The 22,059-nt window shown below is 58.1% G+C and overlaps 3 protein-coding genes across 5 annotated transcripts; 2 read left to right on the top strand and 1 right to left on the bottom strand.

The window, feature by feature from the left end:
- Window positions 1–505: 505 nt before the first annotated feature.
- Window positions 506–10,596, bottom strand: CCDC71 (coiled-coil domain containing 71). Of its 3 annotated transcripts, none has more exons than XM_051788574.1 (2): window positions 10,537–10,596; window positions 506–8,132 (listed from the first exon to the last, which is right to left on the bottom strand). In XM_051788574.1, the coding sequence occupies exon 2, from the start codon at window positions 8,069–8,071 to the stop codon at window positions 6,881–6,883; it is 1,191 nt and encodes a 396-aa protein (XP_051644534.1). In that variant the 5' UTR covers window positions 8,072–8,132; window positions 10,537–10,596; the 3' UTR covers window positions 506–6,880. The 3 variants fall into 3 exon arrangements, with proteins under 3 accessions (XP_051644534.1, XP_051644533.1, XP_051644532.1); XM_051788573.1 differs by having other exon boundaries at window positions 506–8,829; window positions 10,537–10,594; XM_051788572.1 differs by lacking the exon at window positions 10,537–10,596 and adding an exon at window positions 8,576–10,481.
- Window positions 10,597–10,901: 305 nt separating this feature from the next.
- Window positions 10,902–14,797, top strand: LOC127471559 (uncharacterized). Its single transcript, XM_051788582.1, has 5 exons — window positions 10,902–11,120; window positions 11,202–11,587; window positions 12,193–12,353; window positions 12,758–12,890; window positions 14,097–14,797. Exons 1-5 carry the CDS (start codon window positions 10,964–10,966, stop codon window positions 14,301–14,303), a joined length of 1,044 nt encoding a protein of 347 aa, XP_051644542.1. The 5' UTR covers window positions 10,902–10,963; the 3' UTR covers window positions 14,304–14,797.
- Window positions 14,798–16,007: 1,210 nt separating this feature from the next.
- KLHDC8B (kelch domain containing 8B) lies at window positions 16,008–19,634 on the top strand. The gene is made up of 5 exons (XM_051788579.1): window positions 16,008–16,380; window positions 17,214–17,378; window positions 17,626–17,850; window positions 18,097–18,198; window positions 19,002–19,634. Exons 1-5 carry the CDS (start codon window positions 16,008–16,010, stop codon window positions 19,196–19,198), a joined length of 1,062 nt encoding a protein of 353 aa, XP_051644539.1. The 3' UTR covers window positions 19,199–19,634.
- The last annotated feature ends 2,425 nt before the right edge of the window (window positions 19,635–22,059 follow it).

Here is a 22,059-nt window from a genome sequence, read left to right on the forward strand (position 1 = left end):
CAGCGCACCGGCGGCCCTGCGGCACAAACCGGATCCAGATCGCAGGCCGGTGAACAATGGCATTTCTGTTGAATTAGCTGGCCAGAGGGTCCTGGTGCAGAGTGGGCAGATCCAGAGGGAAACCGCAGGATGGGCAGGCAGGCTGGGGCTGGCAGAGCACCTGCCAGTGCAGTGCCAACCTGGCATGTTTTCTAGGAACTAACCAGGAATGTGGATTTATCCCAGTTTACACCAGTTCAGCACCAGTGGCATTCATATGGAGCATCTCCCACCCCACTCGCCTGGAGTATTTCCCACCCCAAGCCAGGCAATCCTTAATGGAGCTTGAGTAATATCAAACCTCACTGGGGGAATTAGGGAGAAGAGCTGGGCGTGATCTGAGCGTGCCCCATGCAGCAGCCAGGCATACAGGAGACACCATTCCACGGAGCTGACATGGGGCCGGGAGCAGGAGCCCAGGGAGGAGGAGTCTGTCAGGGCCCAAAGAAAAGCCGGACACACTGGGTGGTTCTGAGCACCATTTTACTGAAGGGCTGGACACCTGCTAGGACTTCATAACAAAAAGTTCACTTCATTTAAGAAAAACAACAGTCTGTTTTTTGTCCCATTCCCTCTGAAGAGTAGAATACTACTAATGCTGTCTTTTCACTAAGCAATGCCATTCCAAAATATACAACACAGAGTGTGGAACAGCCCAGCCTCATATTAACATTAAATATTATTAGAACTTCGGAAACATTCTACACAAACAAATGAAACAGTAAAAAGTTCACTCAAGAACAAGATGGTCAGTTGTAAAATCATCATACAAAGTTTGTTACTCGCCCTTCCACAGGGTGCAGTTGCTGCTCCTCAGCCATTGCTTGGGATCCCCAAACACCAGGGAATGCCGCCAGTCCCAGCCAGAGTGGGTCGGTCATGTTGCGGCGTGGAGACGGCTCTCTTGGAGATAATGGTTGGCAGAGAGGAGCACGAGGGGCCAGACAGTGCCCACCCAAAACCCCCGTGTCCCTCGGAGTGGCTGCCGTGCCTCTACTTGGGAAACCCTACTCCTCAGGAGTGGGGCACTGGGAACCAGGAGGGACAGTGTCACACACCGTGCCTCCCCTGCCATGAATGCTGATGCTTTTTGTCCCGACCCAGGCCTGGGCAGTGCAGCGGAGCAGGGGCAGGAGGGGAGGTATTTCTGGGAGTAGCTTTGCAGCACCTTCTCTTTTAAAACAGCACCATGTGCCTGTGTCTGTGGGAATCACCAGACACTCACAGGGGCTGCCTGCAACCACAGGAACACAGGAACAGAAAGGGCTAATTAAGACAACAAGGAGAGAATCCCAGAGGATAATAAGGCCTTTAAGGGACTCCCTGGGGAAGGTATTTCAGATGCCACCCATGCGGGGCCAGATTGTGCAACCGATAAAGGATGGAAACCAAGGGTTAGGAGTGGCACCTGCTGCAAAAGGATGCCCCTCACCTGCAGCACCAGTGTAGTCTGTCAGCAGGGCAGGCTCTGTGGCCAGGCAGGGGTGGAGGGGAGGCAGTGGTGTGGACACTGCAGCCCTAGCTCCTCCATTTGCACATCTCCGGCAGCAGACACAGAGCTGCCTGTCCAGGTGCTGCCAGCGTCTTTAGCTTCCCCTAAGCTTCCTGCTTTTTCACCAGACCTCCTTGATGTTGCTAAGAAAAGGAAGAGGTCTGGCCTCAGCACCACAGCTTTGGAGGCAGCAGCTGGCCAAGCTGCAAGTTCCAGCAGTGTCACATCTATAGACAGGGTTCACTCGACACCAAGGGATGACCCAGTGATGAGGGCTGGCTCTCACGCCTTCTGGGAGAAGATCTCTGTGAGGCACCTGGCACCTTCCTAACGGCACCCAGCTCCAAGCAGGAATAGGCTGCGAGGAGAGGGAAACCCCAGCATGGTGCTCTCTAGCACAGAGTCCCAAATACGAGGACCCACGAGTAACCTGCCCTGCTGCCCTCCCCACAGGTGGTGCCAGCCCACCCAGCTGGCAAAGCCAAGGGCTGCAGCACTGTCAGGAAGGTGCCAGGTGTCCCAGAGCAGCTGTCCTCTCCTCAGACCACCTCAGCTCCCAAAAGGCCATCCCCATCTGACTGCAGGAGTAAACAGGCCAGTGCCATTCTGAATTCTGAAAAAGGAAGCCACACAAACCAACCAGCCTGGCTGAGCAGCCGTTGCTCCACAACTCGGCACCTGCCAACCATGGCTAAAACCAGGATTCTCCAGCCTAAACCTGCACTCTTGCCTGGGAAGCTGCCCAACTCATGTCACACTGCCTAGTTGGAACTGAGAGACAAACCCACTCTCTGTCCCCACTCATCCCTTGAGTCATGGCCAAAGGCCCAGCTCCCAGACAGGGCAGGGAATTTGGATCCAAGGGGGAAGAACAGCTGGAGTGGCTGCACCTCCCACATGCTGCCAAAGTTTGGCCATGAACACAGCACAAGTCACAACTAAAAGGGCACAACCCCTGTGCTCAAGCCCAAAACCCAAAGCCCTCCAGTCCCTCCTGCCATAGCTACAGCCGGGGTGGAGAAGTGCTGCTGGTGTTTGAGGAGGGCCTGGAGGACAGGCAGCAAAACGAGGGCAGCTGTGGGGCAGGGCCATGGAGCCGCATGCACAGCATCACCCACTTGTGCCGTTCAGCTCCCAATTTCCCTGCAATGCTCTTAGCTGGCAGCTGGCTGAACTCCATGCAAGGAAGTACCAGGCAATGAGGGCTCTCAGCCCACTGCCCCCCAGCCCTGTTAGTGTGAGCTGGTCTGAGAAGTGCCAGTGAGGTGAGTGCTCCCAACGCTCCAGAGAGCACACCTCCTCCTCGTACTGCAATACCACTAGTGGACTGCCAAGCAGGAGTAACAAAATAATCCCTTCTTGTTTTGCAGAAAAGTGCTTAAGAAATTCTGTACAAGGAATGCTACAGCAGCTGGCTCAGGGGGGGATGCAAATAGTTTAGAAGCAGCAGCACCACACTACAGGGCTTGCAGGAAAGAGGCTAAGGAGAAACTTCTCCAACTAAAAGCAGTGGCAGATGGTGAAATCTGATCATAGTGGACATAAGCTTCAAAACATTTCTACCAATTAACATTGTGATTTCAACTGGTATCTGATGTCAGCTTCCCCTTCAGCTGCCTGCTGGACAAGCTGCTCTCCCCACGGACCTCGCTGACGGACATCTGAAGCATGCAGGAAGCTCAAGGGCCTTGCCTGGTGGAGGGGAAGCATAAACTGCTTCTTGGCAGCTGAATAAAAGGAGAAATGATTTCCAAAAAAATCAGTCGGAAGAACAGCCCTTTGACCGCTGGCCGAATCATTTCTAGAAGCGACAGTGGCACAAATCCATGCGTTAAAAGCATTCCTAAGAGAGTCTCCAAAGCTCTCGGCTGTCATGGTGCCCAGAACAACACAGGCCAGGTTAGGCACTTGGATTCAAAGTGACTAATACAGAAACAGGTCTGGACAAGGTGCATACCACATGCTCAGCAGAGACCACAGCGCTCTGGGCAACACATTTCCATGAGCCTTGCCAGTTACTGCTGCCACAAAGTAACACGGGGCAGAAGGGACCTGTGGGGGGAGATCTCTGGTTAGATCAGGTCTTAGGCAGCCCTGGTTTGATCAAACCCTTCATCTTCCCTAAACACCAGACAGCAGTGTCCATGGCACAGCCCCTCTGCAGCCTCCCACACATCAGTGTTGCAGGCCCAGGACACCAGGAGCATCCACACCAGGAGCATCCACACTTGGGCACGAGTCGAAGGACAGAGGAGCCAACCCCCACTAGGCTGAGGCACTCGCTCTGCCAGCACCATCTGACAGGCAGCAGTCACTGGCATTGGCACCAGGGGCTGCAAAGCCCCCCTGTGAATAACAAGCTGCAATCCTCTCAGCTGAGTTCCTGAAACACCTGCCAGGGGTAACAGGCAGAGGGTAGAGAATGGAGCTCCAGCACTGCCCATAGCTCAGGGCCCTGTGGTCTGTCAGAGATGTGTAAGAGAGCTGACAGAGACAGGACTGGTGATGGGCAGGTCTCTGAGCACAAAGCTATGGAGTGCTCACTTCCCTGGCAGGAGTCTCGGTGACACAGAGGTGTTTTCCAAAGCTTGCCTCTCCCTGTGGAGCAGATCACCTCTTGCTGGTGGCCTGGGAAGGATACAGGGCAAGCCGTCATCACTAAGTATGCACAGCACTCAGCTCAACACTGGGAAAGGCATGGCAGCACTAAGGCTGGATGCTCTGCTGGATGTGTCAAGCAGCAAGTACAAGCCAAGTCCTTGACTGGCAAAGACCCAAGCTGTGAAAGACGAGGTGATGGAGAAGAGTGGGGAGGCAGGCAGCAACGCAGTTGGGGGAAGACACAAAGTGAAGAGGAGGGATGTGGCCTGCTAAGTTGGCCTCAGGTGCTCAACTTCCTGCTCAGGCTAGAGGAAAAGCAACCTCGACCCAAATTCAGCCTTGTTGATGCACGTTGTTTTTCCCAGAGGAGGCCAAGCACTCAGCTGGGACGTCTGTGCCGCAAGAGGAGGCTCCAGACACAGCTCTTGGTGCCCTTATAAGGGTCTGGGAACAGGGGAAGCTGCTGAGCAGCCTGACAGACAGCAATACTGCAGGCAGGAGTTCAGAGCCCTCCTCGGGAAACAGCCAAAAAGAGAAACGCCAGTGCAGGACTTCAAGACCTGGCATTTGAGAGCGTGGGAATGAGAAAGGTCTGAAGGAGTGGGAACAAAAGGGACAAAGCAATTTTTGGCCAGTTGACAGTGATGGAGGGTCCCTGTTCATCCAGCATCAGGTCAAGAGAGGGGACTCTGCCAGGACATTTCAAAACACAGAAGCAGAAAGAAGTATTTCCTCCTCCTCTGCTGACAAGCAGCGGCATTCACAGGTCAGTTTCAAACACTGCAAGTTATGATCTCTGACAGCAACTCAGAATCTAAGTGTGGGGTTCAGGACCTGCAATCATGCCCTGAATCATAAAATCACAGAATAGCCTGCATTGTTCCAACTGCCATGCCATGGGCAGAGACACTTTCTACTAGACCAGGTTGCTCAATGAAGAACCTCCACCCTGCTCTACCTGCGTGAGAGGGGAGAACACAGATGCACCTTGGAACACTCAAATTCCCTGCCCTCTCACCCCATCATGAACCTTCTCTCTTCTCTCCATACCATGGTCTTCCTCTCTGAGCTGGAGATCAGACACTGACCCCTTTTACAAGCCACTGAAATCCAACCAGGTGCTCGTGGGGGCTTAAACATAAGGAGCTGGGGCTTCCCTGGGGAGCTCATCCCTTCAGCCAATATCCACAGAGATTACTAGGTCAGACAACTAGTATTTTGAGCTGGTGAGAGAATGAGTGGATTACAGGCTCACTGCTGCAGAGATCTGAGCCAGGTCCATGCCCAGCTCAATGCTGCTTCCTTTCCCCAAGCCACCAGGTTGCCCCTCCTATGTGACAGCAGCAGCACCTACTGCTCCAACGAGGTGTTTCTCCTGGAGCTTGCAGATCCCTTCCTGTGAAGCCTGTGATCCCATCCGACAGCGTGCCCCCGGTGCTGCAGCGGTTCCACAGTGCCTCCTGGGGACAGCAGAGCTTTCACACCTGACACACACCTCCTTGCAACATCCCTGACGGCACAGCAAAGCCGCTCCCATCACAACACAGTGCCCACCTCCCCTCCTACTGCTTCACCCTCACAAACCAAGAGAAAGCAACTCTCTATGTTTAAGACCTGGCACGTGTCCTCTCACCTCTTTCGCTTTTCTGCTTTAACTCAGGCTCAGATATCCCACTGAGCTCTGAGACCGGCAGGATGTAGCGAATACATTCAAACACAGCCTGTGTCTTTATCATGATTTAACCCAGCCAAAACCAACAAGTCTTCACTACCGGTATCTAGAACCTGCTCCTGAAACACCCAGCAACAGCAATTCAGTTATGTGGTGGGCAGGACACTTTACACAATTCCAGCCCTTTGGCTTTAACAGTCACAGTCCATGTTTTACGGCTGTACCAGGGATACAGGAGAGTGGGGCAATGCTGGGTGCTGAGGAGGAATCGCTCTTTGGAGGCAAATCCCTACCATGAGTTCAGAACTTCTGCTACCAACAAAGGGAGGAGGTACCTTCAGACGTCAGGCCCCGTGACACTCCCCCACTGCTATGCAGAGGTAATACCGAAAATAGGATTAAACCTACCAGCTGGTAATTCTCCAAATTGCTTGGCATTCTGGAGACAAACGAGTGGCTATAACATTGCTGCCTCTGAGCTGCTCGAGGGAGCCCAGGACAGACTGTCACAACACTGAACCACAAAGGAATCCTGACACCTTTCAACAAAAGACTGGCTGAAGGGGAGGGGGAACAAAAGCTATTGAATCCTATCCCAGAGGGATGGAGGAAGTGCATCTTCCCACAGTTCCTGGGCCATATGCACATATATGGATATATAGATATATAGATAATAAAGTTATAAAATTTGATCAAAATAAAACCAGTAAATGTACAGCTTGAAAAAGAGCAATATCACAGTGCATCGATGTCATGAGAAAGTCCCATGCTCTCCCCTGCACGAGAGCTCAGACTGCCACGTCCAGGGGAGCTCAGCAGGAAGTGAGCTCTCCGGCCTGCCTGGCTCGCCGCTGGCCGGAGTCACCATCCCGTGTTCCCAAACAGGGGTTTGGACTTCTGCAGCCAGTCCTGCACAGCAGTGGCAGACAGGCAGAACAGCACGGGAGCAGCTGCTCTGCCTGCAGGTTAGTCGGCATGTCAGCACCAGAGACACAGAGCTGCTCCCAAACTTCTCCGCGCTCTGGTGCCAGGCTCCTATTTACTTACTTACAAAAAAAAAGTGACAGTGAAGAAACTCAGGGGACACTGTGAGAGTGGGACAAGGGCTGAATTCGAATCACAGGGGACAGGTTGACCCTAAGAATCTTCTGTGCTCTCCTCCTCACTTCATCATCAGAGGAAGAGTTGCCCACCTTGATGGTCCGGAATTTCAGTAGGTTCAAAGTGCTCTGAGCCTGTCTAGTTTTCTTTTGGACAGGAATGGTATTTGCTTTTTTCCTCTGTGGTGCTTCTCTTGCCTCTGTGGCTCTTCTCTTCTTCTGCCCAGCGCTCTCCCGGTAACTGCTGCTGTCCTTCCACTCTGTTTTTCCTACCAGAGCTTCCTTATCTTTGATTTTCAGGGTCTTGGGCTGCGGTGCCGTGGTGGAGCCCTGGGATGAGCTGCCTGTGACCCTCCCGTTGAGAATTCCCGAGGCCTTGCAGGCGTTGCTCTCCTGCAGCACTCCACCCTTTGGTCCCTTCAGGAGGTTTAAAGCATGGGTGGCAGAATCTGGTGCTTTCTTCACTGAATGCTTGTACCCCTTGCTTTCAGTTATTTTAGTGCTCTTGCCTGAAGGAAACTGCCTTGGTGGACTGGAATTCTTGAGGAGTTTAAGGTCTGAGGGCGAGATCCCAAGCCGCCCTCGCGTGTATTTGGACTCCAAACAGGACGTCGTGGTTTTCAGTGGCACCAGGGCTTCCAGAACCACGGACAGTCTCACGGCTGGATACACGTCGGGATACATGTTTGTAGGGAAGCCCACTGCCGCTGCCTTGGATGTGCCAGACCCTGTCTGCTTCAAAGAGTTCAACAGGAGATTCCTGGAATCCCCTTTGGAGACGGGCTGAGCGGAGACTTTCAGAGAGCTCACGGGAATGCTGGTGGGTGAAGCAGACACCTTTGCCATGGCTGTGGTGTTCCGGGCCGGACTCTGTGCGGACTTGGTGCTGACACAGCTGTGTGGGGCGCTCTCCTTCGTCTGACTTGGGGTGTCTGCCGTGCACGAGCTATACCCGTACACATCCTTACTCCTCAGGATCGTGGGCTGGTAGCCCTCCTCCTTCAGGCCCTGGATGAAGGCCACCAGCTGGGTCTCTGTGTCCGAGAGGTCCTTGGACATAGGGTTGAAGACTCGAAGGGCCTCCTCCAGCACTTTTTGTCCGGCAGAGGAAATTCTCGACCAGGAATGGACAGCTTTTTCTTCCTCATTGTTCACTGCAATATTCATGGCATTAGGCAAACAGGTGCTTCAAAAAGGTCCAAATTACTGGAAAAACAACCCTCGACACCTCAAAAGGAGAAAGAAGATAGTTAGCTTAAAGCAACTGAAATTATCCCATGTTTCTAAGCAGGGATCTGAAACCATTAAGCCCAGGTGTGGCTGGTCACAAACACCGGGTCATATTCTGGGCATAACCCAAGACAGAAGCATCATCAAGAAAATCCTGTCACTGATTTATCTCTGAAGTAAAACTAAAACATCTCTCATAGAAATCTCCAGCCTAAATAAAGATTTCAGGAAATCCCATCCAATCCATCCCAAGATGAAGGATTTCAACGATTAACTCAGCAAAATCTGCAGCTTGTTTCCAGTTTGAGTTTGACCCACCCCAGCTTTGGGTGACCAGATCACATTTTCCCCAGGTAAAGCAGTCCCTCATGGAACCCTCTCCCTGCACACACACCGAGAGCAGCACCACTGACCCATCTCAACACTAAGAAACCTGAGCACCTCAACTCCATCCCAGCGTCAACTCCAATTTCTCAGCTTCTTAATTGATGCTGCTCAAAAAATTGATTCTGAGTCCCTGCCAAAGCTGCAGTTTCCTCCTGGAGACCTGGCAGCAGGGATGGAGGCTGTTCCAGTTGTGCTTCATCGATGCTGAATGCCGTGGCAAGGCAGCACCGCTCCTTGCTGTTCCCTTGTTTGAACAACGGTCCGCGACTTGCTGTCACAGCAAACTGGTGTTGATCCAAGGGCACTCGCTGCCAAGTGAGGAGGAAGCAGGAAATTCAAGCAGGGCGGTATGAAGGAAACACACATCACCAGGGCCAAGTGCACAATGGCCTGAGGGACAACACTGGGATCACGCTTAGGGCACTGCGCAGCTGCCTGCCCAGCACAAAAGCACCAATTATGGCTTTAAATAAAACATAGGCACTGAAGGGCAGTCCAGGCAGGACTTTGGGATGCACCCAGGAGAACTCTGGTGGCCTCACGGCTCTGCAGCTGGACGCTGTGCAGATGAGGCATAAAACCTTTAGCTCCATTGACAGCTCTCAAAATAACAACAAGGATCCAGTTAAAAACTCTTTTCAGAGAAATGCAGGAGGTGTCAGAAACACTCTTGGGAGAGGGTAGTGCACAGGGAAGGAAGCTGTGATGGAGAAGTTAGTGCAGACAGAGCAAGGAACTACTCGTGTCCCACGCTCCCCCCGGCACTCCGGTCTCCCCACGGCCCCGCAGCAGAGCCCGTGCTGCCGCCAGCTGCACAAGCAGGGGAGAAACAGGAGCCAAGAGCAGCCGCAGAAGGGGAAGCACAGGTCAGTGGGGGAGTAAGAACCTCCACATGACAGACTAATCTCAGTCAAGTGCTCTGCAGACGTCACGGCAGAAGAGGGATTTGGAGGAGGATAATGCAGTCGTTCTGCGGCAGGCGGGGGATCTCCCACAGAGGAAGGGAGGCAGGCAGGGAAGGGATCTCACACAGGCAGGCAGGGAAGGGATCCCACAGAGGCCCAGCCAGCGTCATCACCACCTTCCAAAGGACCAAGCCAAGCCAGCAAGGATGTCACGTTAATCCTGATCTGGCAGGGAGGGACAGACCAAGGGAGAAGTGCAATAACATGTTCTCAATAGGCTGCAAAACAGATCATTTTGGGGCTGCAGCAAGCCCAGGAACAGCTGGGACACCTGAAGGGGTATTCTGGCTGTGACACCTCACGGTGACAGGACTTCCCAACATCCCTCGGCTGGGTCCGGTTTGGTGCAGTGACGGTTGTGCAGCAGGAAAGCCGGGCACGAGCACGCACACCCCAGACACGCTGTTCCCTCAAGTAGGACACCATTTGGGGGGCCGGGGGGCCACGGAAACGCAGCGCTGCCGGCACAGTGCACACAAAGCGCTGGCAGGGCCCTCCCGCACAGAGGGTTCAGAGGCCCGGCTGCCCGGGCACGGCGCTGGAGAAGGGCTCTGCTGTGCTTCTCCAGGGACACCGGAGGAAAACGCCGGCTACCAGCAGGGCCGAGACACGGGGCTGGGGCTGCATGTGGAGCTGGAAGCCGGTGCGCAGTCCCAAGGAGCGCTCGGCGGGGCCGCCGGACCCCCGCTCAGCCTCTCCTACTGGCCCGCCCCTCGGCGGAGGCGATGCCTCTGCCCGAGTGCCCGTCCCTCGCTTCCCCTGCACCCTCCCCACGGCTCGGCCCGCCGGCCGGAGGGACCCCGGGGCGGGCAGCCCGCGCGGGCCGGCCCCTCCCTGCGGGGCTGCGAGAGGTGATTGGTGCAGACAGCGGGTGCGGCCCCCGCGCTCGGCCCGCGCCGGCTCCCGGGACCGGGGGGGCGGGGGCCGGGGGCGGGGCCCTCAGCGCCGCGGCTCCGCCTCCAGCGCCCGGGGGGCCGCGCCGGCGGGCGGCTCGGCAGCGCCCTCGCCCGGGAGCCGGCGCGGGGCCCGGGCCCGCCGGCCCCAACCTACCGGCCGCCGCCAGACCCGCGCCCGCCGCTGCGCCGCGCCCGCCGCTCCAACATGGCCGCCCGCGGGGCGCCGGAAGCGCCTCCGGCTTCCGCTTCCGGCCGCTTTCCGTGTGGCCGGGACCACGCCCGCAAAATCGCGGCGCGCGCTCGGCCCCGCCCCCGCGGTGTCCATGTCGCGGCGGGGCCGGGCCGGCAGGGGGCGCCCCGGCGGAAGCACCGCCGTCACCAGGTAACGGGGCCGGACCGGGCCCGGGCCGTGAGCGGCGGGGCCGGGGCCGGGGCCGGGGCCGGGGCCGGGGCCGGGACCGGGACCGGGACCGGGACCGGGACCGGGACCGGGACCGGGGCCAGGATCGGGATCGGGATCGAGACCGGGACCGGGACCGGGACTGGGCCGTGAGCAGCGGGGCCGGGACAGGGGTCGGGCCATGAGCGGAGGAGCCGCGCAGCGGCGGCGGCGCCTGGTGCTGCACGTGGACCTCAACAACACCGTGGTGGTGGCGGACACGGTGACCGGGCAGGGCCCGCGCGCGGCGCTCAACACCTTCCTCAGCACCGTCACCTGGGGCCGCGCCGGGGCCGCCGGTGAGCGCCGGGGTTGTGGGAGCGGGGGGAGCTGGTGTGGCGGCGGCGGCGGGCGCTGAACGCGCTCCTCTCTTCTTGCAGGCAAGTGGGAGTGGCTGAGCGACCGTCCGTCCCTGTGCCCGCCGTGCCCCGGCGCCCTCAGCTACTACAGCGCCTGCGGCCGGGACCCCTCCTTCACCGAGGCCGGGCCGGGTCGCCGCTTCCGCAGCCTCCACGCCCGCCACCTGCAGCTGCTGGAGTGGCCGGGCCGGCCGCACGACGCCTTGTCCGTGCCGGGAGAGCCCGGCGAGCGCTACCACCTGATCCTGCCCTCCTTCTTCCGGCTCCTGGACACGCTGCACCGGAATGGCCGGGCCTTCGCCGTGGTTTTCAGGACCTTCGGCACCGACCTGTCCCGTGCCCTGCAGGCTGTCAGCAGTGCCCTGGACGGGCAGCACCCCCAGTTCCCCACCTTGCGGGACGTGGCGGTGAGTGGTGCCCCGAGGGTCGGGTGGGATGGGGAGGGGCAGCCGGGTGGTCCCACGGAGCCCCCTCGTGCCAAGCTACTCTCCAGCCACTTGGCCAGACTGCTTTAAAAGCACCGGTTTCTTGGGATGAGGCTGTCAGCTGTGGGGGAGCACGTGTCTGTGCAAATCCTGTGTGGGAATGGTCTCCTCCCGGGTTGGACAGAGCATCCCTTCTCCTGGGAGGTAGCTGCTGTAGCAGTGCAGGGCTCCCTGGCTCAGAGCTGATTGCAGCTGTGCTCTCTGCCCTCCCCCTGGAAGCACACTGGGCAGAAGCACTGGGAATGATCTTCAGGAGATGCTTCACTTATTTCTTGGAGCATTTATGGGGAGCAGAGAATGAAACGGGGGCAGTGTGCAGCTAGGAGGTCATTCTTTTCCGTCCCTGGGAAGGAGATGACTTTTGGCTGGGGGTGGTTCCACACCTCCTCTTGTCTTCTCCCCAGCACTATCCTCCCACACTGCGGTGGTGGGGAGTCTCCACCCTGCTTCTTGGTGTCTCTACCAGTGCATGAAACAACCTGTCTGCTTTGGAAACCTTTCCTCCCTTGCTTTCTGTGGTCCTGCAGCTCCCTGTGGACCTCACCCCTGGCCAGATCCGCTGCAGCAAGCGGGAGGTGGTGCTGACACGGGGCGCGGAGCGGCTGGCCACCCGGGAAGATGGAAGAAAGCTTTACAACTATTTCAACTCCTTTGAGGGAATTGGAGGCTTCCAAGACCACTTTGACTGGTGAGAAACAGGGCACTGAGGAAGTGGATTGGGCGTTATATTGTCTCCTGTGATTCTCTGATCTTCTGAGATAGCTCCTAGTTTTGAAGTCTTTTTGGTTTTGGGGCCCCTGTCACTTATGCACTCCCTGTTTTTCCTGTGTGTAGCCTGATGGGGCTGTCATACCTTTCCTCAGGTCTCCATCCCCTGGTATACTCCATGCTTTTCTCCAAACAACCCCTGATTTGTCAGCTTGGTGCAAAATGCCTTTCCCAGGAGGCCACAGCAGGCAGCAGGATGGGACATTCTCCATCCCACTTCCCTGGCTCAGAGGCTGCCCTGAGCCTGCAGTACAGCCTGCCTTTGCCTGGGAGCTGTCACCCTCTCGCTCCCCTGACTGCTTCTTCTCCTGATAACTGTTTCAGGTGGGCCAGAAACAATTTCTGTTCCTGTGGTGGGAAGCCCCTGTGGATAGACCCCCACGATCCTGATGTTCACCACATCTTCATCGATGACAATATCCGGCTGGACGATGCGGACACCATTGTCCACCCACAGGTAAGTGGCTGAAGGCCACACTGGGGGTGACCCTGGTGAGGTCAGGCATGTTTTGTGTCCTTTGCATGAGGCTGCAAAGGGGGATTGAAGTGTAGCCCTGGTGTCACTGCACCCTGGGGCACCAGCATGGCAGTGGTCTCAACTCCTACCCATTTCCATCTGTAAGGAGACAGTGCTGGGGGGAAAACCTGCAGCAGCCGGTGAATGGTCAGCAGTGTTTGCCAGGCAGCCAGGGAGTTACGAGGGATGACATGCTTTGTGGACATTCCCTTCCATACAAGCTCTCCCAGGTTGTAGTTTTGTAGCTGGTGGCAGTTGTCACTGCCTGGACAGACCTGTCAGGAATAGGGTTTGGTCTGTGCTGTGCCTGGTTCAAGGGAGTTATTGCAACAGCCCCTGTGTGCAGCAGCTGCTGCCTGAATGTCTGCAGCAGATAGAGAATGGCTCACACAGCTCCACTTGCTGCATTTCAGCCTCAGGCTGTTTCCCTGATCAAGGAGTTCCTCCTTTTGCCATCAGTAGCTGGTATGGCTGGTCGGTTGTGCTGCTTGGCTTGTCTCAAGAGCAACCCTGCAGCCCAGCCCCAGGGCTGCTCCCATGCCAGATCACACAGGTAGGATCCAGTTATGGTGGCAGCAGGCCTCGTGGGAGTCTGGGCAGCAGCCGAGCGTCTTCCCAGCAGGGCTCATCCTCACTGCCGGGACCTTGTTGTCCTGCAGCCAGGATCTGTAGGTGGGATGCCATCTTCCCCTCCTCTTCCATCACCAGCTCTGCAATGCTGTCCCCATGTCAGTGATGGTGACAGAGCAGCGCTGGAAGTGAAACAGATTACCAGGTGGCCTTAGGCAGAGCCATGGTGAAGATCAGAAGATGAAGTCCCTGTTCCCTCCCGTGGCAGCCAAAGGAGAGCTGTTGGCAGAGGTTTTCCTGGGGTTGGCTGCTCCACAGAGCTGTTTTCTTCCAGCTGCGTGGTGTGTTCCTTTAGGGGAGCACCAGCAGCATGTGTGACAAGCTGTTTTGGAACCAAAGGCATTTTCTATGAGGGAGGGGAAATCTGGAGAAAGTTCACCTTGTGCTGCTGGAGTGGAGATGGGATCTCCCTGCCCTCTGACCCTGACCCACAGCCAGCATGGAGGTGCCTGGCCAGGGGAGGACAGGGGCACCACAGGGCACATGTGCTTCTGCCAGGCCCTGCTCTCCCCACAGGTGTTCTCGGAGCAGGGCAGCAGCAGCCCCAGGAGTGCACCCACCTCAGAGCTGTATGACATGTGCCTGGTGCAGACAGACCTGCTGGAGGCCATTGCTGATGAGGACTATTTCCTGCGCTGCGTGAGGAGGTGCGAGGAGAACTATGACCGCTACCTGGCCTGCATGAAGAAGGACACTCCAAGCCGTCAGTGGGATGGACAGTGATACCACCTCGTGGGGCCAAGGGGCTCCAGAATGGGACACTCCCCACTTTCTACTACGCACAGGCAAAGTCCTGGGCTGGGCTCCTGCTTCAAGCTGTTCCCTCTCCAATGTGCAATGTGGGCTTTCAGTCCTACCAGGAGCCTCCATGCCCAAACACAAGTGTCCCGGGAGCTTGTGTGATGGGATTCCTGGAGGAAATGGTTTTCCATTCCTTGGCAGCGGTGCCCAAGGTGCCCTTCCTGCATGAGGGCTGGGGCTCACTGTGCCCCTCTGCTCACCAGGCAGGTCCCTTCCATCCCTTGCACCATGGCTGTGATGCAGCCTCGCAGTGTTCACACCTCCCTTCCCACTCCTGTGGCGGTGACTGGTGCGGAGCAGGTGCCGGTGTGAGCACAGTGTTATCGGCAGCACCCACAGGTGCCATTTCTGGTGTGATGTTCTCGGCGGATGCCCTGTCACTTCTGCCTGTTTTTAAAGCAAACCTTTTTAGCTCATTTCTGTGTGAGTTTCCTGCCTGCCCTTGCCTCTGCCTGTGCTGGTGGGTGGGAAGCGCCTTTCCTGGCATGTTCATTTGCCTGGCTCAGCCAAGTGGGGACAAAAGTGGCGGTGGAGGGTTTAAGACCCGTGTGCATCTTCCTGACGCTGCTGAGAGACTGTGGCAAGGGTGTGCTCAGAGTGGGGCTGAGCTCATGCTCTGTCCCTGCAGCCCTGCAGCAGTGACGGGCCGGGGGGTGCTCTCCTGGGCAGGACGGTGGGTTCTCAGCTCTGTGAGCCCGGCGCTGTGTGGCTCCAGCACCGGCAGCGGGATCTCTCCATCTCCTCTCCCTGCGGCGGCTCCGTCCCGACGAGGTGAACGGCGGACTGGTGGCAGCGGGAGGACCGGGCGGAGGGGAGCGGAGCCCGGAGGGGGAGCCAAGGCGGGCGCGGCGCCGCCCCCACCGGCAGCGGGCGGGCCCGGAGCGGGCGGTGGCGCGGAGCGGCGAGGAGAGCGGCAGAGCGGGCGGAGAGGTGAGCCTGGTCCCAGTCCCTGTCCGTACCCCTGTCCCAGCGACGGGGCGGCGCAGGCAGTCCCGGTACGGCGGAGCGGCCGTCCAGGGGTGCAGGCGAGAGCCTGGGGAGGGCCGGGGATGCGGGCAGCGCAGCGGGAACCGGGGAAGCGCCGGGGGTGCGGGCGGTGCAGCGGGAGCCCGGGGAGCACCGGTGGGTGCGGGCTGCGGGCAGTACCCCAGAGCCCCGTGGATTGCGGGATGCAGGCGGGAGTCCGGGCAACGCCGCGGAGTGCGGGCAGTGCACCGGGAGTAGGAGCATCGCGGAGTCCTCGGAGCACTGGGAGCCTCGGAAGGTGCGGGCAGAGAGACGGGCGCGGAAGTCCCGGTGGGTACAGGCTGTGTACCGGCGGCCCAGGGGAGTGGGAGCCCGGAGTGTGGGAACTTCGGGGAGCAGGAGTACCAGTGGGTGCGAGCAGAGAACCCCAGGGAGTGGGAGCCCAGAGGGGGCGGGCGGGGAGCCCCGGGGAGCGGGGTCTTCGCAGCGCCGAGGGGAGCTGGCTCGCTGGGGCTGGGGGAGCGGTGCATGCCTGGGCGCTGACTCGGATGCTCTCCCCGCAGGAGGCGGTGGGCAGAGCCGGGCCAGTGCCGAGTCAGGCCGGATGGGCGACACAGCGAGATCAGGACCCGGGGACCCCCGGGGCGGCTGAGCAGGCCCATGGCGGCGGGCGCGGGCGCCTTCGCGTGGGTCACCTTCCCCTCCATGCCCACGCGGCGCGTGTACTGCAGCGCCGCGCACCGCGACGGGCAGCTCTTCGTGCTGGGTGGCTGCGGGGGCGGTGGGCGAGCCCTGGGAACGGCCGAGGTGCTCGACCTCCCGGCCCAGCGCTGGACCACGCTCCCACCCCTGCCCACGCCGCGGGCTGGCGCTGCTGCCCTCGCCCTGGGCAAGCAGATCTTGGTGGTGGGTGGTGTGGATGCAACGCAGAGCCCTCTCGCCTCCGTTGAGGTCTACCACGTGGATGAGGGCAAGTGGGAGAAGAAGGCGGCACTGGCTCAGCCCTCCATGGGCATCTCAGCTGTGCAGAGAGGTGAGGGATGGGGAGGGTGCCTGGCTGCAGTCTGGAGAAGTGGAGATACAGGAGTCAGGGATGCTCAGGTGGGATTTGAATCCCTATGCTGTTTGGGATGCTGCATAAGGCTTTCACCCAGCAGCCAAACTTGCCACTTAATAGTAGGATCATGCTCCTGCCCCAAAAGCCAGCCCACTTGCAGCCCAGAGATGAGCAATACAGACCTCCTCCAGGTATGGTTGCCTTCCCCAGCTGTCCTGGCTGTGGGCCATGCTGGGTGGCTGAGCACTCTGCTTGAGCCTAGCTTGGCGTGCTGTGCATCAAACATATTGCGACTCCTGCCTAAAGTTTCCTGAGCGGCCTTGGAGCCTTGGCACAGTTTGGCATGCTAGGAGCCAGGTATGTGGTGCCCAAGTCTGCTTCCTGAGCAGGGATGCTGTGACATGGCCCAGGTCGCAGCGGGTTGAGCAGGGCAGAGGGGATGGCAGGACAGTGGTGGGAGCGGGCAGGGGTGCCGGCCACGCTGGGAGCAGGAGCAGGATTTGGCAGAATGGCTGTGTTGCCATGGTGTCTCCAGGGAGATGGTACTGCTGAGAATAATTAGAGAGGATGGCCTTGTGCTCTTCTCTGTGTCTGATGGATGGCATGGAGAGGGGGACAAGAGGGTCCCATCAGGATCAGGGCACTGCCAGGCTCAGGCCTGGCTACACCATCCCTTAGCCACCCTGGAACGATGTGTGCCCATGGGACTCTGCGCTGCCTGTGCTACCAACCCTGGAGGGCACAGGGGCACTCCCAGCCCCATGGTGCTGCCCACAGATCTCCCTGTCTCAACACTGCCTCTTTTGCAGACGGGGCTGTTTACGCACTGGGGGGAATGGGTGCGGACACCTCTCCCCAGGCATTGGTCCGTGTCTATGAGCCGGCGAAGGACCACTGGCAGCCCCTGCCCTCCATGCCCACCCCGTGCTATGGGGCCTCCGCCTTCCTGCAGGGCAACAAGATCTTCGTCCTGGGTAGGTGCTGCTGGGGCAAGCTGAGCATCCCCTGTGTACCTCCACTGCCTCTGGGTCAGGGAGTGACGTGGTGCACCCCAGGGCAGCTCCATGCTGCCCAGCACTGCAGTCAGGGGGGCCCCTCTGGCTTGCTGAGCCCACGCTGGGCTGCCCAGCACTGCAGTCGGTGGGGCCCCTCAGGCTTGCTGAGCACAGTGATGGTGCCAGCTCGGGGCACCAGCAGCCACAGCATCTCCTCTGTGCACAGGGGGCCGGCAGGGCAAGCTGCCCGTCACAGCCTTCGAGGCCTTTGATCTGGAGACGAGGAGCTGGACACGCTATCCCAGCGTGCCCAGCCGCCGCGCCTTCGCCGCCTGCGCCATGGCCGACGGCGTTGTCTTCAGCCTGGGGGGGCTGCAGCAGCCAGGACCACACAACTTCTATTCCCGTCCCCACTTTGTCAACACCGTGGAGATGTTCGATCCCACCCAAGGTGAGCTCCATGTCCCTGAGTGGAGTGGAAGCATCACCTACGTGTCCAGGATGACTCCTTGGATTGGTGAGGGGTGTCTGCACCTGAGGGACATGATTATGCAGGCTCTGAACATCAGCCCCTTGCACCCATGTGAATCCTGCCCTGTGCTCCCTGGTCCCAGGGAGTGATTAACCTGGGGCTGTCGTGGCATCAGTGTGTGGAGAGGAGCCCCAGTGTGTGATGCTCATTCCCTCTCACCCCCAGGTGCATGGAGAAAGCCAAACCGCACCATCCGCATGAGGGAGAAGAGAGCCGACTTCGTGGCCGGCTGCCTAGGAGGAAGAGTGGTGGCCGTGGGTGGCCTCGGTAATGCTGGGGGTAGGCGTGTGGCCATGTTCCCATCCCCATCATTTGTGGCATATCAGTGACCTGCATGACAGTGGAGAGGTTGGCTGTGAAAAGCCACGGAGGTACTGCAACACTGTCTGCATCTGCATCCCTTTTGTGCCCTTCAAGTTCTGAGAAGACCCTACTGCCCTGCCCCAAAGGCTGCCCCACTGAGCCCCTTGCTCCTTTCACCTCCAAACCAGGCTTTTTCCAGCTCATGTGCAATGTACCAGGCTCACGTAGCCCACAGAGGCTCAGCCTCACTGTGCAGGGCTGCAGCACTGCATCCCTCTCCCAAGAGAGCTGGGGAAAGGTTAGTGCTGTCACTCAGCAGCAGGGATGCAGCAGGAAGGGCTGTCTGGGGAGCCTGGTGCCAGCCACAACACCCCCAGCCCTGCAGTGAGGGCTACCAGACCCCCCAGGCTCACCCAGGGTGAGCTGGGCAGGAGGAGGTGATGGGGAAGGCAAGTGGTGCTGGCTGAATCCCTGCGGTGTGGCATTGTTCCTGAACCCTGCCGCTGCTGGAGCTTCCCTCCCTTATCCCTGCGGAGTGCCGGCACAGGGTGGGCAGAGCCAGCAATGCGGCATTAATGCCAGCAGCCCTCCCTGTGGGGACTTGGCTAATCCTCTTGTTCCCCCACTAATTGCCTCTGGGATCTCAGAGCCCCCGCAGCCCAAGGCTCCTGTTGGGATATCAGAGGCATGCAGAGGGGGAAAGGCAGACACTAGGGGGTGTGCGGGGGGAGATGCAGGGGGTTCTGATGCCATTCTATCTCCCACAGGGAACCAGTCCTACCCACTGGACTCAGTGGAAGGGTTCAGCCCCTCACAGAAAAAGTGGGAGCCACTGCCCCCCATGCCCACGGGCCGCTGCTCCTGCTCCAGCTGCCCGGCACCTGGCCTGCTCTTCCTCATCGGTGGAGTGGCCCAGGGCCCCAGCAATGCCGTCGAGGCTCTGTGCCTGCGTGAGGCACCCTGAGTGGGGCCCTGGGAGCCAGCCCCAGCCAAGCACCAAGTGCCTGAAGACGGGGACAGGGTGTGTGAGCACCCATGCCTGCGAGTGACCTGGCTCCAGGGAGCTGCAGTCCCATGACATTGGACACGGGAGCAGCTGCAGTTTTGGAAATCCCTCTTGGCTCCTGTAGTGCTGTGGTGATGGAACCCAGGGCAAACTCCTGCCTGGTGGGACGGCCATGGCCAGCAGTGTGGAGGGAGCGGCGGTGGCGGGACTGTCGCTGGCCTCACTGCCCTGTCCGGCCCCGGCCGTGCCGCGGCGTGTCCGTGCCGTGTGTGTAGCAGTGAGTGCTGTGTCGTCGTAGACCCAGTCAATGTCTCATGTAGCACAGAGGTGCCCTGTAGCTCAGTGCCTGGGAGGTGACGTAGCACCTTGAATAAATGAAACACATGGAATTTTACCCCACAGGAGTCGTGTTGTCCCTGGTTATCCTACTCCAAGCAGAGACATGCTGCAGCCTGTCAGAAAACCCCTCCCAAGGGAGAACCCAGTGAGCCCTTCCCTGGCAGGACCTGTGCTGTGGGGTGGGGATGGCTCTTGTTCTTCTCCCCATTGCCAGGGTGAGCAGAGCAATGTGATGTTGGGATCTGGCCCCCTTTTGGAGAGGGGGAGCTGGGCAGTGGCTGCCCTGCATTGGCACAGCCTTGCTCCTGCTTGGCCTCTCCTGTGGTGGAAGGGGCTGCAGGGGGTGAAGGCAGCAGCAGGAGAGGGGCTTTACTGGAGGGAGCTGAGGTGTGAGAGAGGCAGGAAATGGAGATGGCTGCCAGGATCCTGAGAAATAAGATGAGATGCCTAGTGTCAGCTTCTGGGCCCCATCCAGCACCACGGCCCAATCTCAAAGGATGGACTGCGGTGGGTGTGTGGGAGAGTTGGATCCAGCTGTGGCCAGCTCCCCTGTGCAGGGACACCACAATCCTGCTTACAGGCAATTGGAAAGTGAAGGTCGTGTCTGTGGGTGATATTTAGGGGTGTACCCTAAACACAGTGAGACCAGTGGGGGGTGACCTCCAATTACCCAGTGCTGTGGGCTCACATGAGCCTTGCTGGTCTTGGCTCCATCCAGAGTCCTGCACCCAGAGCAGAGAGCAGCAGTAGTGGATGCAGGTGAGGGATTCGATCTTTAACTGGTACGACATTAGAAAGATCTCACAAGTCCGGGTAAATATCAAGCACAGATGCCTGACCTTTCAGAGGAGACAGCTGGCATGATCCTTGTTGGGCAGCAGGGCCGTAGAGACAGAAGGCTGAATCCCGTCGGAGCGCAGCAGCATCCGGCACACTGCTGGGGCAGGCTGAGCCGTCTGCCGCGGGCGTCACAGTGTGGGGAAAGTTGGAAATGATTCAGAAAAGAGCATTCACAGGATGTTTTCAGTACCACTGCCCCATTGCTTCTGCTGTCCACCTGGCAGAGCAACCACAGGGTCCATCCTGATGTGCTGCGTGACTGTTTGCGTGTGATTTGGGAGAAACAACCTGGGATACCTGGGCTGGTGGTACCTCAACTAGAGGCATCCCTGCATCTGCCTCTGGGGTTGCCATAGAAACCACTACTGTGCCAGAGCCAGCATCAACAGTGAGCCCCAAATTAAGGACTGAGCTGTACCTCAGCATCCAGGAGGATGCTCTGGCAGTGAGGGGAGAAGGTCAGCAGCTCATGTTATGAGGGGAGGCTGGACAGAGGGACCCCCTCTCTGAACACAATGTGCTCCAACCTTCTACGAATATTTCACAGCGCTCCCTGACCTGTGCTCAACCCCATTGGGCTGGTCCTTCTCAGGGTCCTGGGAAGTGACAAACCCCTCACTGCCACCTCGCTACTTCTCCCCACCCTGCCAGCCCTTTCCAGAAGCCACCAAGGCATGCAATAATTCCATTCTCACTAAAACTTTAGTCATGGGGGACCCTAAATCATGGAGCTGCACTGGTAACACAGACTTGATTAATAAGCTTTTCCCTCAGGAGCATCGCATGAATGGGATAAATCATGACGCTGAGTCACCGGCAAATTGACATCCCTGCGTGCCAAGCTCCCTGCTGCTGATGGGGTGCCCTGAGCTCTTTTCCAAATTCAAGGCGATGGTGGCTGCAAGAGCCAGAGGATGCTGGAGGGGGAAGCTGCAGTTTGGGAGCTCATCACTGTTGTGGTGTTTTCAGCAGCGAAAGTGGCCGGGACAATGGCCAAGGTCAACTCAGGAATGGAGAGATCTTCAGGTAAAGGGATGAGGGTCCTGACCACTTTTGGAGACTGACACATTATTAGCTGAAGAGCTCCCATGAGTTTTTAACAAAATGTGCTATGAAGAAAAAAAAGTCGAGGGACGTAGCAAATATATTGCCGTCTTTCTCCTGGCAGCTTCTGCTAATTTTACTGAAGGAAAGACTTTAAGTACCTGGCCACCCTCCCTAACGCTAGAAGCACAGGCTGTTACTTCAGATATAAGGAGAGCTACAGTGCCTGGCAACATGGTTAATCTCCCCAGGGTGTGTTTTGGATGGGGGAGACGGAAATGGAGGGAGCTGTCAGACCTATAATTAAAAAAATATGTTTCTGTATAGAAATTTCTTTTCGTTGTCAGGAGAGATGGAAATACAAAAATCTCATTTATCATATTCCACAAACTTGGTAGACGCTCACGCCAGAAAGCTACAGCCACATCAGAAACAGGAATAGCTCCCTATAATTACATAAAATAACATGTTGAGCCTTATCGTCGGTGAGCAAAGCACCAGCAAATCCTTTTCTGAGGGTAGTGGAAGTACTGTAAATGGGTACAGGGCTCTACAGTCTCTTCTGCAGGGAGATCTGGGCCAGCTTTCCAATTGTA

The sequence above is a fragment of the Manacus candei genome, unplaced genomic scaffold, assembly GCF_025592945.1.
Source record: "Manacus candei isolate 608988 ecotype Guabito, Panama unplaced genomic scaffold, ASM2559294v1 h1tg000025l, whole genome shotgun sequence".
Classification (NCBI taxonomy): domain Eukaryota; kingdom Metazoa; phylum Chordata; class Aves; order Passeriformes; family Pipridae; genus Manacus; species Manacus candei.